General features: G+C 48.6%; 1 protein-coding gene across 1 annotated transcript in view; it reads right to left on the bottom strand.

The window, feature by feature from the left end:
* The window catches only part of CYP39A1 (cytochrome P450 family 39 subfamily A member 1), a 57336-nt gene extending 38429 nt beyond the window's left edge, over window positions 1-18907 (bottom strand). Inside the window, exons 1-7 of the mRNA XM_072143715.1 lie at window positions 18665-18907; window positions 15001-15136; window positions 13996-14170; window positions 12418-12567; window positions 10380-10473; window positions 10112-10207; window positions 9095-9185 (exon numbers count right to left, since the gene is read on the bottom strand). Of these exons, the coding sequence (XP_071999816.1) occupies window positions 9095-9185; window positions 10112-10207; window positions 10380-10473; window positions 12418-12567; window positions 13996-14170; window positions 15001-15136; window positions 18665-18898 (976 nt within the window). The 5' untranslated portion in view covers window positions 18899-18907. The remainder of the gene's footprint in view (window positions 1-9094; window positions 9186-10111; window positions 10208-10379; window positions 10474-12417; window positions 12568-13995; window positions 14171-15000; window positions 15137-18664) is intronic.
* Between the last annotated feature and the right edge of the window lie 63 nt (window positions 18908-18970).

The raw sequence follows: 18970 nt of genomic DNA, 5'->3' as shown, positions 1-18970 counted from the left end.
TATGAATGTGTTCCCTTCATTCTGCCATCAAGATTAATAAAAACACCATGGCCAGGAATGACTTTTTACACTACATCCAGCATTATTCTCCAGAGCTGCACTCACTATTCTGCTGCTGGTGCAGTCACTGTGTACATACATGACATTACTTATCCTGTACTGATCCTGAGTTACATCCTGTATTATACCCCAGAGCTGCACTCACTACTCTGCTGCTGGTGCAGTCACTGTGTACATACATGACATTACTTATCCTGTACTGATCCTGAGTTACATCCTGTATTATACTCCAGAGCTGCACTCACTATTCTGCTGCTGGTGCAGTCACTGTGTACATACATGACATTACTTATCCTGTACTGATCCTGAGTTACATCCTGTATTATACCCCAGAGCTGCACTCACTATTCTGCTGCTGGTGCAGTCACTGTGTACATACATGACATTATTTATCCTGTACTGATCCTGAGTTACATCCTGTATTATACTCCAGAGCTGCACTCACTATTCTGCTGCTGGTGCAGACACTGTGTACATACATGACATTACTTATCCTGTACTGATCCTGAGTTACATCCTGTAGTATATCCCAGAGCTGCTCTCACTATTCTGCTGCTGGTGCAGTCACTGTGTATATACATGACATTACTTATCCTGTACTGATCCTGAGTTACATCCTGTATTATACCCCAGAGCTGCTCTCACTATTCTGCTGCTGGTGCAGTCACTGTGTACATACATGACATTACTTATCCTGTACTGATCCCGAGTTACATCCTGTATTATACCCCAGAGCTGCACTCACTATTCTGCTGCTGGTGCAGTCACTGTACATACATGACATTACTTATCCTGTACTGATCCTGAGTTACATCCTGTAAATCTTTTATTTTATATATAAAAATGAAAAACATTACAACAATAAACATAAATCAAGCCATAACTTCTGGCAAAACAAAACAATAATAATAATAACAAAACAATAATACAAACTAAAAGAGTCTTACGAAAACCTCCTGGCCCAGCCACACACACACCACACAATCAGCATTATAAAACAAAACCTTCACCCAATCCCACCACCTAATTTTTTATTTTTATTTTTAAATATAATTTTTTATAATATTTTTTTTTTTTTTTTTTCTATAAATAACTAAAGAATACACAGCAAAAAAAAAGACAAACAGGAAATAAAAACATTAAATATAACTAACTAAATCCCACGCCCATCACCCTCCCACCCAGACACTGGTCTAACGTCCAAAGTTCGCGCTATATAGTCCAGACCAGTGCCCAGGATCATATTGTCCAAATCCCGTCCACCCCCCTCCCAACCTAACACCCTAACACCAACACCCCAAAAACCAACCAAGCTATATATACACACAAGAACTATAACTACATAAACACACATTAACACATAAACACATTAAAACACACATAAAAACACATAAAAACACATTAACTATAACTACATAAATACACACTGTACACAAAATACAAACACATTAAACATATCAACATATAACAAACCAACCACATAAAGCCCAGGTTCGGCGCCTGCAAGCCCCTACATCACTATAACCTCAGGACACAAAACAAAAATCTACAGTGTCAGCTTCAGCCCAACACCAGGAGCGGAGATGACAGACTAAGGGACACTAAAGGAGAACCCCCTCCAAAGGAGAGAGGCCCTCCCCGTGCCCAGCCTCTCATACTCCAGAGAGCGCACCTTCACCAGGTCACCCAGAATGTTCCTAACCACCTCATCCACCGGGAGGATTTTACGCTGCGTCGATACTAAACACCGTGCGTTCCACGTGTGGTACCTGACCACTAGACTGACTAGGAATAATGTGCAGCGGTCCCGGCCACCCAGGCCTCTGAATGCTCCATAGGCCCACTCCGCATAGGAGAGACCGGCCAACCCGGGCCAATGGATGGAAGCGCCCACCCGGTTGTACACCTCTGTGTTAAAGGGGCACTGAAGCAGGAAGTGGTCCATGCTCTCCAGCAGGCCACCGCACTCCTCCCGGGGACAACCCCTTTCCTCAGAGCTCCTACACTTCAGATTGTCCCTCACACACAGCTTTCCATGGAAGCAGCGCCAAGTCACGTCCCAAAACTTCAAGGGGATCCTGATGGAATTCAAAAGACCTAAACCCACCCCAAGATCCCGACTTGGGCAATCCCTGAGGGCCAGAGGCTTCTGGAAATGGGTCAACAGAACCCTTTTGTCAAGGACTTTCCTCGACATGGTCCTGATCTCCCACATTCCCAGACCCCACCGGCGAATCACCTTCAGAACCGGGGTAGCGTAAGCCGGAAGATGCCCATGCGGTGTGCGGAGATCCTTCACTCGCCCTCCTGTCTCCCATTCCTGGAAGAAAGGCCGAAACCATCCCCTGCAGGAGTATACCCACGGAGGAGCCCTCTCTTTCCAGAGGTTTGCGATATTGATCTTAAGAAAGGTATTCACTAGGAACACCACAGGGTTGACCATACACAACCCTCCTTGTCTCCTCGTGCGGTAAGTAACCTCCCTCTTGATTAGGTTCAGCCTATTCCCCCATAACAGCTGGAAGAACAGACTGTACACCCGAGTCCAGAGGGGTTCTGGCAACATGCACACACTGCCCAGATAAATCAGCAACGGGAGCAGGTAAGTTTTGATCAGATTAACCCTTTCCCTGAGGGTCAAAGACCAACCCTTCCACTGGTCCACCCTCTGAGCGGCGATCTTGAGCCTGCCGTCCCAGTTTTGCATGGGGTAATCCCCCTGGCCAAATTCGATGCCTAGAACTTTGGCAGAGTCTTGGGGCCCTGGAAGAGTGTCCGGGAGATCAAAGCCTGGATCCCCCTCTCCCAGCCAGAGACTCTCACACTTATCCCGGTTGATCTTGGACCCAGAAGCCTCTGAGTAGCGGTCAACCTCTGACATCACCCATTGCGCCTCCCCTCCCGAGGACACGAAAACGGTGACATCATCGGCATAGGCTACCACCCTTAGAGTGGCTTCCGGTGCCGCCTGGTCCATCCCGACTCCCACCAACGGCCCACGATCAACCCTCCTAAGGAATGGGTCAATCGCGAACACGTATAGAAGTGGGCTCAGAGGACAACCCTGGCGAACACCAGACCCGACCTCAAAAGAGCGGCCAATCCAACCGTTCACAAGCGGGAAACTCTCTGCCCCTGCGTACAAAACCTTTAGCCAATTGACAAACTCCCCCGGCAGGCCATACCTCAGAAGGACAGACCAGAGGTACTCGTGGTTAACCCGATCAAACGCTTTTGCCTGATCCAAGGACAGCAAGTACCCCTTCCAGTTACCAGCCCTGCCCTGCTCCACTGCCTCCCGGACACAAAGCACAGCACTAAATGTACTGTGGCCTGGAACAGAGCAGTGCTGGGTCCCCGAAAGGAGCTGGGGCGCAAACTGCACCAGCCGATTAAACAGCACCTTTGCCAAAACCTTTCTGTCCGTATTGAGAAGCGCTATGGGACGCCAGTTCTCAATACGAGATCGGTCCTTACCCTTTGACAGGATGATCAGGGCAGACCTCCTCATTGACTTCGGCAGAGCGCCCGAGGAAAGACACTCATTGAATACCTCAGTCAAGAGGGGAACCAAGGCGTCCTTAAAGGTCTTATAAAACTCAGATGTTAAGCCATCCGGACCCGGCGATTTCTTGAGGGCGAGCCCTTCAATCGCCCGGCTGACTTCCTCTTCCCTGATCATCTCTGTCAAAACATCAAGAGAGGGGTCTACTCCTGGCTCAGGGACAGTTTCAGCCAGGAAAGCCGACATCACATCCCGATCTAGATCCTTCCTGCCCAAGAGGTGCGAGTAGAAGGATCTGACGACCTCCAGAATCCCTGATCTGGACCTTTTCAGGGATCCCGTACTGTCAACCAGTCCCGTGACAACTTTACCATTCACTGACATCTTGCAGTTTCTGTAAGGGTCGGGCGAGCGGTATTTCCCGTAATCCCTCTCAAAAACCAAAGATGCGTGTCTATCGTACTGACACCTCTTCAGCAAGGATTTCACTCTGGAGATGTCCTCACGACTACCTCCAGTCGAGACGAGATGCTCGAGTCTCCTCCTCAGGCCCTGATACAGATGGTACCCGTCTAGGCTCCTGAGGCTCGAGAGCTGGCGGAAGAATCTCGCCACCCTTTTCTTGAGCATCTCCCACCACTCTGACTTACTGCTACAAAGGCCCAGCAATGGTACCTGGCTCTGAAGAAAGTCCTCAAAGGATTGTCTGATCTCCGCTTCTTCCAGGAGAGACGAATTGAGCTTCCAGTAGCCTCTTCCCATCCGGGGGGTCTCTGTAACATTCAGAGAAAACAAAATTAAACAGTGGTCGGAGAACTCCACCTCAACAACAGACACTGCTGAAGAGATGGCTTCCTCCTTTAAATAAAACCTGTCTATTCTAGACCTGCAGCTACCCCTATAATAGGTGAACCCCGCGTGGCCTGGGGTGTGCCGGATGTGGACATCCACCAGGCGAGCCTCACTAGCTATGCTATTAAGAGCGACGCTATCATAAGTCAGCTTGTCTCTGGAACCTCCCCTATCCTGGGACCTCGTGACAGCATTGAAGTCCCCTCCAAAGACCACCTGCCGACTTGTAAAAAGGTAGGGCTTGATCCTCATAAAGAGACAATTCCTGTCCCACTTGGACTGGGGACCATAGATGTTAATTAGGCGAAGTTCTTGTCCCTTCATGAGGACATCCAGGATCAGGCACCTCCCCATTTCTAACTCAATAACTCGTCGGCATTCTACCGGTGCGGTAAAAAGGACCGCCACTCCGCTATACGGCTCGGCCGCAAGAGACCAATAGGAAGGCCCGTGTCTCCATTCCCTCTTAGCTTTAAACACGGCCGCCAAATCTGGCAGCCTGGTCTCCTGCAAAAATAAAATGTCGGCTTCAACGCGGCCGAGAAAATCAAAGGCCGCAAATCTAGCCGCATTAGACTTAATGCTGGCGACATTAATGGACGCCAGCGTCAACGGAGTGGGTGCCGCCATCATGAGTGATTGAGTTAGACGGCTTTTTTCTTAATACTTCCCTTCCCCCGACTCTCCTCTGAAGATGATGCCTTTTCCCTTTTCCCTTCAGAATTGGGGCAACTTCTTTTCAACGAAATTGAGGTGTCCATGTTATTACTGGCCCCCAAGGACCCACCCGGACCACCCTCTCCTTCGTCCTTGTCTCCTGACTCTGAGTCAGTCTCCCACTCTGAGGACCCAGCTTCCCCAGAGGATAGAGACTCGGCGCCCCCTGCAGGCTGCTCCGCCGCCACCTCCAGAACCCCACCCTCAGCCTCTCCTTCCGAGGAGGCGATCTCATCGAGGGTGAGGAACCGGTTGGAAAGCTCAACCAGAGGGGAGGAAGTTTTCCCTTCCTTAGGTACCTTAGATACGCCGCGTTTTTTCTTTTTCTGCTTGCGCTTATTTTCTAGCCAAATCCTGTTATCCTCATCCATACTCTCATAATGGGAGGACGTGGAGGACATGGCACCTTTCTCGCGCTCCATCCTCCTGACCTCCTCATCCAACTCATCATCCCTCAGGGCCTCAGTAGCATGACCAGCCTCTGAGGAAAGACCAAGGGTCACCCCAGCAACCTGAGGCTTCCCCAGTTCTCTCCCTTTTTGTCTGGCTTCAAGCCGCCTCAACTGAGAAGGTGACTTATTCTTACTTTTCTTCACAGGCCCCTCAGCTCCTCCACCTCTGCCGGTACCTTCCCCAGCAGAAGCAACCTCATGGCTCTCCTCCACTGGGGTCACACCCGCATTGGCAAAGGAGCGAGGACAACGGCTGAAAGGGTGACCGAGCTCACCACACAGGTTACACCTAATGTCCTTACAGGATGCAGCGAGATGACCTAGCCCACCACACAAAGCGCACTTCTGCACTTGGCAGCTGGCGCTAAAGTGTGTGGGGTCACCGCACCTGTGACAGACCTTCGGCTGCCCCTGGTAGAAAATCAGGATTCTGTCTCGCCCAAGAAAGGCTGAAGAGGGAATGTGAGCGACTGTGCCGCCTGAACACTTCAACTTCATCATGAAGGTCCAGGCCCCAGACCAAATGCCAAATTCATCGCGGTTTTTCTGGGGTACCTGTACAACCTCACCATAACGACTTAGCCAAGTCATGATGTCCATGCAAGAAAGTGACTCGTTACGGGTCAAAACGGTCACTTTCTTGACTGCGTTTTGGCGAGACACTGCTTGCACAGCAAAGTCTCGCCATGCGGGCTCGTTCTTTGCCAGCTCATAATTCGACCAGAAGAGCTCTAAGCCCTCCGGCCGAACAAAGCTGACATCGAACTCCGGAGTACCATAAGGATGTATCAGGGCAAAGATGTCACTAGCCCTGAAGTTCATCTTCAGGAGGAGCTCCACCACCCTTGACCTGGGTGGGCATGCGTCACTGCCCCTCCAGCGAAGACGAACCACATTCCTACGGGCAGCTCCGGGCCCGGTTGTGGGTAAAGACCATACAGTCTCTCCCCCCCTTTTCTCTTGGAAGGCTGCCAGGCCATGCCTGTCTGTCCAGAAGGACAGATCAACATCTCTCCCCTCTACAGTGATTGACTTTTCCCCTCTCCTGAGAGCCTCCAGAAGACGCCTTTGCAAAACGCTATTCCCAGAGCCAGGAGACAAGGAGTTAACCCCACTTGCCCCAGCGGTGACACTCGCATAGCTCCTTATGGGAGCGGCCACCACTGGGGGTGCAGATGGTCCAGCACTCCTACCAGGATCCCCCCCATCACCATTCACCACCCCCACATTCACCACACTATGTACATTACCGCCTCGCTTCCTTGCATCACTCACACCAGCTGGGCCAGGAGGACCTGGGGTTGCCTCGGCGTCACTGGACACTGGGGGTAGAGCCACCTCCATAGCCGATTCAGCCTGAGAAGAGGCAGCTCCAACCCCGATCTTACTTGTGCCCTCTGCCTCATTGGCATTAACCCCTTGTTGTCCCGCAGTTTTTCTAAGGTTGGAGCATCGCTGCTCACTAGATGCAAGAGGCCTCCTGTCTTTATTAACTCCGGACAGTCTCTTTGTGCCCTCTCCAGGGTCAGATGAGCCAATACAGAATAATATTTTTCCTGTGCCCTTTTGCACAGGCTGCACAGGATGATTGGGAGGCGCTGCACCACAAGCCCCAGCAGCCCCATCACACTGCCGCTGCTCACCGGAGCAAGCAACAGCCACAGCGCTAGGGGCCACAGGAGCCACCGCCACTGCCCCTGGCACCGGGCCACCCCCCCCTCCCACTAGGGGGCAGCGCACAGTACCAGGACCTGCTGGATCGCCCTCACTGTCCGGCCTTTCGGCCGATGCCTTCCCTGCACCATCCTTGCTACTACAAACAAGGCTGGTGCTCTGCGCCATGATGGAACGTGGCTTTGCAATCTCCCCGCACCCTGGCACCGAGTCCACTGCAGGATTCGTGCTGGGCTGGGCAACGGGGCCTACACGACAGGCTGACACTGCTGCCCGCCCGGAGGGAACAGGGAGGGGACGAAACACCAGATTCACCTCCTGAGACGCCTTGGTCTTCCTGGCTCTCTTCTTTCTCTTTTGGTCGTCATCTGGCAAATCATCGCCGAAGGAGAAGTTCTGGAGGTGAACTGGGGACTCGAGCTGACGGATCTGAGCCATTAGCGCCCCTCCCTGGCCGCTGTCATCACTTTCCTCCTCCAGGTTGGCAGAGCCGCAGCCTGATGGTAATGGCGCTTGCTCTGCAGGCAGCCTGTCGTGCGAGGCCTGCTGGTGTTGGTGCAGGCCACCAGACGGACACGGCAGGTCTTCCTCATCCTCCTCATCATCGCCATCATCCGCCTGGACCTGAAGCCCCTTCTGCTTTCTCAGCTGCTCCTGGCGCATGTCATCAAACCGGGCGTCGTTTTCAAGTTTTTCACGAAACGGACCGCTGTGCTCGCGGATAAGATGACGCTTCTCCTGCAGAGCGGTGACCTCGGCTTTAAGTCTGTCTATGGTGGTAAGAAGATCAGACTTTTTCTTTCTCTGTGTAGCCACCCCCGCTAGGGCCAAGGTCTCCCTTATCTCCTCCTGGAGCCTCCTCAGCGCTTTTCCAGCTTCCTCGTACTCACGGAGGTGCTCAGCAATCCGGGAGCCATAGATGGAAGCAGACTCCCGGGCCTTAAGTTCACCCCATGCTTTTTCAACACCTCCGTGAGCACCCAGCTTTTCAGCTGAACCACCCAGCTTTCCCGCACAGTCACTCAGCTTTCCAGGAGGAGCACTTAGGCTGATGTTACTTGCCTTGATCTTCTGTGAACCGGAGACCTTGCGGCTTCCCTGGGTCTTGGGGGTGGCAGCCGAGGTCACATCGCTGCGTCCTTGGCTCCGGGCAGATCTTCTCACCCCCTCCGCTTTGGCCGGTAACTGGCTTCTCCTGCCCCCCGCCGGCCTGGTCCGAGAGACAGGAGCCTGGGACTTTCCTGCAGGATTCATCCCACAGAACCCACTCCCTCCCTGGGGAGGAGAGAGCAGGCCTGGGTGGATTGGGTTTGCTCCAGGTGGTGCAGGAGCTCAGCAGCACACAACCACACCCGTCAGTAGCTCACAGCAGAATGGGAATGCACGCACTATTCTGCTGCTGGTGCAGTCACTGTGTACATACATGACATTACTTATCCTGTACTGATCCTGAGTTACATCCTGTATTATATTCCAGAGCTGCACTCACTATTCTGCTGCTGGTGCAGTCACTGTGTACATACATGACATTACTTATCCTGTACTGATCCTGAGTTATATCTTGCATTACACTCCAAAGCTGCACTCACTATACTGCTGCTGGTGCAGTCACTGTGTACATACATAACATTACTTATCCTGTACTGATCCTGAGTTATATCTTGCATTACACTCCAAAGCTGCACTCACTATTCTGCCAGTGGAGTCACACCCACCTGCTGGTTTAGATTCTGCACCAAGCGTATTCGAGAAACACTAGACTTGAATGTGATTTAAATAACACTCACATGAAAAGAAATAATAAAATAGAAAACCGTATAATATAATGATTTACCTGTTTCCCCAAATACCAACGTGATCTCGTCCATGGCTTTCCTGTAGACCTTAGGCTCGGAGATCATGAAGGCAAGGGTCCAGAATGTGATCTACACAACAAAGGGGTAAATGTTATAGTATATTCAGGAACATAAAGAATTATACAGAATATACAGCCTGGACGTTCTATGGCGTGAAATAGGTTTATATAACCAACGTGTATCTATTACATGCGCTTAACCACTACAGTGAATCATTTACTTGATCTGCATGGATTTCCTTAAGAGTCTCTTAAAATATTGTTGCAGACTTTTCAGGAAAAGGAAGGAAGGAAAGATTTTAGGTGATAGACATACTTCTAGTTTAGTCCTGGGCTTCTTTGCCAAAATATGAAACTAGAGCCATGACTACAGAGTGATGCCGAGGTAGAAAGTAAAACCCGGCCCCCAAAACTCCCGAAGATCTAACCACTTCCTGTCTTTGCCCTGAGCTGAGTCAGTCATAAGCTGCCCTCTCTTCCCATGATGCTTTGTGTTCTCTCATGAAGTAAATCCAGTGAGAAGTAACACAGGCCTCCTGATGTATTAGAAGGGGTACCTACACCTGCCCTACCTGGTGCAGAATAATACTGCAGCCTAAAAACTTTATCTTATGAAAGTTCACTGGTTGTAGTGACTGCGCAGGTGGGGGACAGGAACGCCCTTTCTGTCGCTGTCCGACCCCCTTACTTCCCCTCTTGAATAGTAAGATACCAGATTTGTATGAAAGGTGTGAAAATGGGGTGGAGGAAGCAAGAATACTAGACAATATCATTGGACAGGTAGCCGAAAAAACATAAAAAACCCTTGAGCTCCTCCTAGGAGAATCCTAGGGCATGTCCGCAAACAATTTCCAGAAAGTTTTCACAACTTTTCAAATGATGGGAGAATTAAAGCTGGATTGTGTGAATCCGGAGACAAACATCTTAAGAAGGAAGCTAAGAAGTGCTCAGTGCCAGTCTGCAGCAACAAAGGCATAGGATAATCTTGGTACTTACCGGATTGGCATTTGCCTGTGACGCCCACAGCAGTAACAAGCTGTTGTTGTAGGTGGAATTACCCTTGAGAGTATCTAATACATGATGTAGTAAGGTCTGCAAAATATGGCAGAACAATTCATGTTATACCATCAGGAGGTACTTTTAGGATTCCCTTACCGTCTCCCTGACCTTAGCGATTATGGGTTGTCCACAATCATGTGTTACCTATAACTATGCCAGGAATAAAGCCTGCCAGGCCTCCGACTACCACAAAGCCCTCCCCTACCTTACTGCCGTCTTCTGGCGGTTTATTTTGCTCCGTTTCGGCGACAATGTTCTTGAATAATTTCAGCAACCACTGCTTGGACTGGGACCAATCTCTGCAAGAAAATAATATAATATCTACGATTAATGTGCCGGGACTGGTTGGAAACCACTTAAAGGAAATCTACCACCAGGATGAAGGATTGTAAACCAAGCATACTTACATGCTGGTGTGTGCCCCCTCTTCTCTTCTTTTGTCTCCTTATGCCCTTGTTTTTAAAGAAAAACAAAAAAGGGTTTAAAAATCATGGAAATGAGCTTGAGAGGCTTCAGGCTCCATTAACACCTATGAAGCCTTGAGCCCCTCAGGCTTATTTGCATAATTGTTAAAGCCTTTTCTAGTAAAAACCAAGACATAAAAAGCTATAAAAAAAAGTGCAGATCCTGCCAGAGGGGGCACACAGCAGTATGTCAGTGTGCTTGGTTTACAATCCTTCATCCTTCAAGTCTATAGGGCTCATTTACTAAGGGTCGCGCTCTGCACTTTTGTTGGACCGTGCACGTTCTTCATGGCTAAAACGGCTTGCACATGTATTTGATAAGTGTCTGCGCTGGGATTGTGGCGCCCGTGACCCTTTTGTGGTGCGGCTGCGCTGCTTCCATGGGGCACAAATTAGGGTGCGTGCCGTGTAACTGATTCGGACCAAGTGCTGTATTTAACTTTCAAATTGTGTCGCACTCCCTATGTTTAAGGTGCACCACAACTCAACTCTGTCAGGCCAGTACAGGGCGCACAATCTAAGTGAATCACACTTTTAGTGAACACAAGAGACCTTGTAGGTAAATGTGCCGCTATGTGTCTCCTTGGTTACAGACTACAAAAAAATAAGTTTGTAGTCTGACATCCACTTCCTCTTCTACTTCCAGTAAGTTTTTGAAACTAAGGGGCGGGGAATTTGAGTAAAACGTGACTTTATAATATAAATCTACTTCTCTCGCTCTATAGCTTGTAAACGTAAAGACAAATTGGGGCTTATTTACTAAGGGTTCGCGGGCGCACTTTCGTCAGTTTTTCCAGCGTTTTCGGGATTTGTGCTGCTGTGACAGATATTTAACTGGGGATTGTGCCTCCATGCACCAGAAATCGGGTACAGTGCCATCAGACGATCCGAGTTATTCGAACTGAGCGCAGGATTTAACTTTCATTGTGTCGCAAGCCCAAGCACTTACATGCACCAGGAAGAAGAAGGTGAACTCCGTCTCCGTCACCTGAGTGGGGAAGCGACACATGCAGGATATCGGGTGCACAATCTTAGTGAATCGCGGCACAGGGCATTATACACGGACAATGCACTTTCGGTGAACTCCTCCGGACAGGTAAGTAAATGTGCCCCAATGATTTGCATTGGAGCGATAATTGGAAAACAAACTTGTAAAAACGTTATTTTAGTAATATGTAAATCAGCTGCAGAGGCTACTGGGGCGTGTACTAGCCTGGGCGGGCACTGGGAGCTATGGCTACTCCACGCCCCAGTAGCCTCTGCAGGTAATTTACATGTTACTAAAATAAAGTTAGATTCCTCATGGTAGGTTTCCTTTAAAGCACACATAAATAGCGCTTGTGGTGTAGTTCTTTGCTATCCTCCTCAGTTTAGCCTGTCCCTGCAGCAGTTGTCTCATCTGGCTGTGCTGCTTATCTCTGTACCAGTTTTCTGGCATAAAAACCCTTAACTAATGGCAAATTACTAGTGAAGCGTGAGACAGGAGCCAGACTGCCAAGTTACTATTTATATGCAATACTGTTTTTATCTTTACTGTCCTTGTATCATCCAGATTATCTGCACAGCAAAGTACATAGTATTACTAGAGGTCATGGACCTTTGTGCTCCTGCACAGGGCAGAGCTGGACTGCAACCTTTATTCTCCTTCCACCTCCTTCTTCTAATATTCAGCCCCCCGATAGGATGTAGCCAAGTTGTATCTGGCCATGTCCTGCCACCACATTCTGCCTGATATTCTCTGTGTGCTGCCTCCATATCAGGGGTTTGGGAACCACTTACCTTAGAAGCCACTCCGGTATCTGTGTTCCATACTCAAAGCCGTCATCGTACTTCCGGAAATGCTCCACAAACTCTTTTATGTTGTCCTTACTAGTAGGACACGTCCCTTTTCCAAACAGGTTGTCCACCACCGCCGGATACATGATTCTCCTGTTACGAGAAGCTCAAGAGTCAGTGGAGGTCACATTCATCCTAGTTATCAGCCACAAGGGGGCAATGTAATCATACCCCGGGGTAATGCACGTTCTCACACTGTTGTGCTCTTAGCCCTCTGCATTTATCAGCTCCATGGACCAGTTCTTCTTCTCTGAGTGATTGCTGTAGTATCCAACCAGAAGCCTCCTAAAATTTTTACTCAAACAAAAGACAAGGGGCTTCCGTGCAGCTCAGTGTAGGGAGCTAAGAGATCAGCAGTGTGAGAATATTCCTCAAGAAGCTGCAATCCTGGAATATAAATCAATTTCTGCTGCTAAAGACACACACAATAGTAAGGTTATACAGATCACTAGGGACTATACACCAGGGACACTACTCATAGATCCCGGAACAGTGACTGTGGGAGTCGTCTCATATTTGTTATCCATGGCCTCCTTCCTTCTAAAATCAACTTTTAAAATTAAGCTAATGAGCCTGAGGGGCTTCTTCGGCACTTCCACCCTCTGCCTGAAGTAATCTCACACAGTGGGAGGAAAGGGGGGAAGCTCCTGTACTGTGTAACAGCCTGTGAAGATGCAGCATGGAGGGTCTCTGGCAACAACCCCCTTATTGCTCATTGGCATACTTATAAAAGTTGATTTTAGAAGGAAAGAGGCCGTGGATAACAAATATAAGAAGATACCACAGTCACGGTTCTTGGATCTATGAGTAAGTGTCCCTGGTTTATCATGATGGATTTTAATGGTCGATTTCCTTAATTCTGCAATTAACGTGACAATGTATACAAATTCATTAGATGGCTGAATCTAAGTTATGTGGGTGCTGAATGTTATTTAATAACGAGGAGCTGCATATTAATTTGGGGACACAATATATAATTTGAGGGTGTTCTGTATTAATTGTTCAGAGGGTTCTGCATATAATTTAGGATATATATATTTGCGGGCTGCTGTCTTTAATCAGTTCAGGAGGGTTGCTCCTAATTGTATGATAAATTCAGGATGCTGTAAGTACAATATATAATATAGTAGGGGACTGTGGTCATTTTAGGAGCGCAGTGTGGAAATGTGCTGCACAGACCTGAAGACATCTGAGGGTGAAATCAGCGTTGTTAAGTCACAGCCGGGAAAAGTCACCATGAAGTTCTTGACCGGATAGAGTAGATTGTCTGCTTTAAGTTGTTACTATGTCAGGCAGTAAGGTCACAGTCCTGTTGTCACTGACTAGACTTCTGGTTAGTGTCAGTCACATGGGACAGTGAGACAAGTCTGTGTTCTGAATGTGGGCCGGCGGTGCTGTGAGTGTTATAGGTAGAGGGCTTCATCTATGTATCTAAGAACCATCTCTATACAGCCTGGGAGCCATGGTAGTCATGGTGGGCTACTAACCTGCCCCCGCTAGTCCTTATGTAGGGTGTCTTACCTTACGAGGTCATAGAGCTCCTCTGTGCCCTCTGACTCCAGCTGCCCCAGCTGTGCACTGAACTCCTTGCACAGGCGGGGGATGTAGGGGTTCAGTCTGTTCTGTGACAGCTGCAGCTTGATGGTGTCGTGGATGGCGCTATGTGACTTAAAGAAGTTTTTCTTTTCGATAGAAGCTTTAATACAGAAAATAAAAAGATCTGCAAAATCCGTTTTCTTAAAGAATTTATCATTGTATCAGTTTTCTATCATACAAATGTCACAGAATTGTTTCTACTGGTGATTTGCACAATTTTTGCTACATTTGATAACTCACTTCAGCACTGCAGGGGCTGAAACAAGCATAAGAAACCCCTCAGGTCTTTTCTAAAATTCCCTCTTATGTGAAATCCCAGCCGCTCCAAAGTCATGTGACAATGTGTAGAGAAGAGTCATATTTTGCGTTATATGAGTCAATTTTAGAGGCTGTAGGAGGAGCCTCATTTCAGGGCCCCCTATTTTCAGTTCTGTAGCACCTATAAACATGGTACTGGTGTCATATTAAAGATAAGAGATAGTTGGAAAAGCGAGCTGCAGATAAAGCTCCAACTTTCAAACAGTAAAAAAATTAAATTAAATACTGGATTTGGATTTTTATCTGCCGTTTGCATTTTCAGCTGCATCTTTAACTGCCTGTATCTCTGGTTCTGTAGCTCACCACAAGCATGAGGAGATCTGAAAGATGAGATTTTTATCTTTACTATGACACCTGCAGCATGTTTCTATGTCCTGTAGAGCTGAAGATAGGGGAATCTGCAGTGACTCTCTCCTTGCAGTCTCTGAACTTGACTCATCTCACGAAAATATGACTCTTCTCTGCTCATTTTCACATGACTCTGGGCAAGATTTTGTAATGATAAATAGGTGAGATTTCACATAAAAGAGGGAATTCTAGAATGGATTTTTTCATACCCTACCTGAGGGGACTGCTTGCTTAATGGGGTAAAATCTGGTTCCCAGTGATTACCTGCATACTGGACAGGCTTCTGCACCGCTTGTTGGAAATCCACCTGTTTGGATGTGAAGAACTTTGACACGGCTTCAGCTCCACTGACAAAGGTAAGTCTGTTCCCGGCCGCCATTATTGTGAAGACTGGACCGTGCTGGATAACAGAAATCAGATGACACAGGTAAGTTGTGAATAAATAGTCCTGGTCAGCATGTCTTGTAATTTTAGGAGTAGAAAAAAATAAACAGGAGAGGTTTGGGGAGAGGACAAATGTATAAAACACAATAAAAATATCAACCTTTCTTAAAACTCTACATTGTGTCTGAGATCAGGAAGCAACTCTGACCACCTGGAAGGAAGTCCTGCCCCTGAGGGCTCACAATCTATGGGGGGGGGATAGAGACATGAGGTGAGGGAGCAGAGCAGTTATTGGGGGCCATTTACTAAGGGCCCGATTCACGTTTTCCCGACGTGTTACCCGAATATTTCCGATTTGCGCCGATTTTCCCTGTATTGCCCCGGGATTTTGGCGCACGCGATCGGATTGTGGCGCATTAGCGCCGGCATGCACGCAACGGAAATCGGGGGGGGGCGTGGCCGAACAAAAACCCGACGGATTCGGAAAAACCGCCGCATTTAAAAAAAAAAATCTGTCGCGGAGCTTGCACTTACCTTCACTCAGCCCGGCTCGGTGTATTTCAGTGTGTTCCAGGGAACTTCAGCGCAGCAGCACCACCTGGTGGACGTCGGAGGAACTGCCTTAATAATCCCGGCCGGACCCGAATCCAGCGCAGATAACGCGCCGCTGGATCGCGAATGGACCGGGTAAGTAAATTTGCCTCATTGTGCGTTAGAGGAGCTCCCTCTTGTGGTGAGCACAGGTAGTCAGTGGAGCTCCCTCTAGTGGTGAGCACAGGTAGTCAGAGGAACTCCTTCTAGTGGTGAGTGCAGGCAGTCAGAGGAGCTCCCTCTAGTGGTGAGCACAGGCGGTCAGAGAACCTCCCTCTAGTGGTGAGCAAAGGTAGTCAGAGGAGCTCCCTCTAGTGGTGAGCACAGGCGGTCAGAGAACCTCCCTCTAGTGGTGAGTGCAGGCAGTCAGAGGAGCTCCCTCTAGTGGTGAGCACAGGTAGACAGAGGAGCTCCCTCTAGTGGTGAGTGCAGGCAGTCAGAGGAACTCCTTCTAGTGGTGAGAACAGGCAGTCAGAGGAGCTCCCTCTAGTGGGAAGTGAAGGTAGTCAGAGGAGCTCCCTCTAGTGGGAAGTGAAGGTAGTCAGAGGAGCTCCCTCTAGTGGGAAGTTAAGGTAGTCAGAGGAGCTCCCTCTAGTGGTGAGCACAGGTAGACAGAGGAGCTCCCTCTAGTGGTGAGCGCAGGCAGCCAGAGGAGCTCCCTCTAGTGGGAAGTGAAGGTAGTCAGAGGAGCTCCCTCTAGTGGGAAGTGAAGGTAGTCAGAGGAGCTCCCTCTAGTGGGAAGTGAAGGTAGTCAGAGGAGCTCCCTCTAGTGGTGAGCACAGGTAGACAGAGGAGCTCCCTCTAGTGGGAAGTGAAGGTAGTCAGAGGAGCTCCCTCTAGTGGTGAGCACAGGTAGTCCGTTTTATGTTGTAGCTATATCAATGCTGTGCATGTAGATCTCTGTCAGAAAAATGGGGCATAAACCAATATAAAGATAATTTTAATTATTTATAATTAAAAACAGCTTACTTAATACAAATTTCTTGCATGTGAAACCTCTAAAACACTAAATGTCATCTACGATTTACGATCGCATAGACTACTGTAGCTCCCTACTATTTGGTCTTCCACTCACTAAACTCTCTTCTCTACAATCTATTCTTAATGCAGCAGCCAGGCTCTTCTTTCATACCAAATTCTACACGGATGCCTCCAGTTTGTGCCAGTCACTGCACTGATTGCCTGTCTCCTTCCAAATATAATTTAAACTAATAACCCTCATCCACAAAGCTCTGTATAATGCTGCCGCCCAACCTGTGCTCTTCGATCTGCCAGTGATCTTATATTATTCTCTTCTTTAATCTGAACCTCTCACTCACATTTCCAGGACTTCTCCAGAGCTGCACCAATTCTCTGGAATGCCCTATTCTGGACTATCAGACTAATACCTAAACTCCAAAGCTTCAAACGTGCTCTTAAATCTCTTTAGGCAGATCTATCACACTCGCTAACTGCATGAAATGTAAACTTTCTATGTAATCCATCCTATGTTCTCTGGCAAACACCAGAAACCAAGCTCCAGGCTTCTCTGCAGGCACTTAATGGCTGGTTAATGCAGCAGAATTTTTATTTATTAAATTATTTTCTTTGCTTATAAAGAATGGCTGGACCATTATACAAGCTCTTATACCTCTTGTGTCACCCCCTCATCCTCATAGACTGTAAGCTCGTGTCACCCCCTCATCCTCATAGACTGTAAGCTCTTGTGTCACCCCCTCATCCTCATAGACTGTAAGCTCTTGTGTCACCCCCTCATCCTCATAGATTGTAAGCTCTTGTGTCACCCCCTCATCCTCATAGACTGTAAGCTTTTGTGTCACCCCCTCATCCTCATAGACTGTAAGCTCTTGTGTCACCCCCTCATCCTCATAGACTGTAAGCTCTCGTGTCACCCCCTCATCCTCATAGACTGTAAACTCTTGTGTCACCCCCTCATCCTCATAGACTGTAAGCTCTTGTGATCAGGGCCCTTCCTCCCATTGTTCCATATGACTGTTTGTACTCTGTAATGTAGCATTATATTTGTATACATCCCCTATGACTTGTAAAGCGCCATGGAATATGGCGGCGCTATTATAAGATTATTACAGTATGAGGTGCACGTGCCTTTCTCGATAAGGCGCCGATTTTAGGTAAATCCAGATTAGACCACAATACGATGTCATAAGATCTGTACAGTCTTAGTATATCTCCAGCTGTAGCCAAACTGGGCATGCTGGGAATTGTATTCCTTTACATGAAAGTACAAGTGCAATGCACTAGTTATACAGTATTTCCAAAATGACTCTGGTGTTGGTTGTAGTTCTGTATATCCAGTGCATTGTCTCACACCTGTCTGTACAGAACTACATCTCCCAGCATGCCCACACAGGGTCAGGTCAGGATGGCACCCTGGGAGTTGTAGTTCTGTACATCCAGTGCATTGGTCACACTCTTGTCTGGACAGAACTACATCTCCCAGCATGCCCTCACAGGGTCTGGTCAGGATGGCACTCTGGGAGTTGTAGTTCTGTACATCCAGTGCATTGTTTCACACTTGTCTAGACAGAACTACATCTCCCAGCATGCCCACACAGGGTCTGGTCAGGATGGCACTCTGGGAGTTGTAGTTCTATACATCCAGTGCATCGGTCTCACTCTTGTCTGTACAGAACTACATCTCCCAGGATGTCCTCACAGGGTCAGGTCAGGATGGCACTCTGGGAGGTGTAGTTCTGTATATCCCGTGCATCGGTCACACTCTTGTCTGTACAGAACTACATCTCCCAGCATGCCCACACAGGGTCTGGTCAGGATGGCACTCTGGGAGTTGTAGTTCTGTACATCCAGTGCATTGTTTCACACTTGTCTAGACAGAACTACATCTCCCAGCATGCACACACAGGGTCTAGTCAGGATGACACTCTGGGAGTTCTAGTTCCACAACACACATGGCACATAGAGCCCCCTTTACCTTCTGCCTGGCTTGTTCTACGAACTCCAGGGGGGCTTTGCCCATCTCCAGCGCTGCCCCCAGCCATGGTATCCATCCACTGATACAGGGAGGTGCAGGGAGGCTGCGCCTGGTGAGGGTCCTCCTAGTGATGAGTGCAGCCAGCAGGGCCAGGAGGACACCCAGCAGCAGCCCTTCCATCCCCTGCAGCATCCTCCAGCTGACTGACTGACACCTGCCTGGCACCTGTCCCATCCCCTGACACCTAGTGACGTCAGGCTGTGGGCGCGGCCAAGTGACAGGAGAGCTGCGCCACAGCCAATCAGA

Source organism: Engystomops pustulosus, chromosome 3 (genome assembly GCF_040894005.1).
Source record: "Engystomops pustulosus chromosome 3, aEngPut4.maternal, whole genome shotgun sequence".
In the NCBI taxonomy this organism is placed as follows: Eukaryota; Metazoa; Chordata; class Amphibia; order Anura; family Leptodactylidae; genus Engystomops; species Engystomops pustulosus.
Note: the sequence above shows the minus strand (reverse complement) of the source record. Positions and strands in the feature narration are given on the sequence as shown.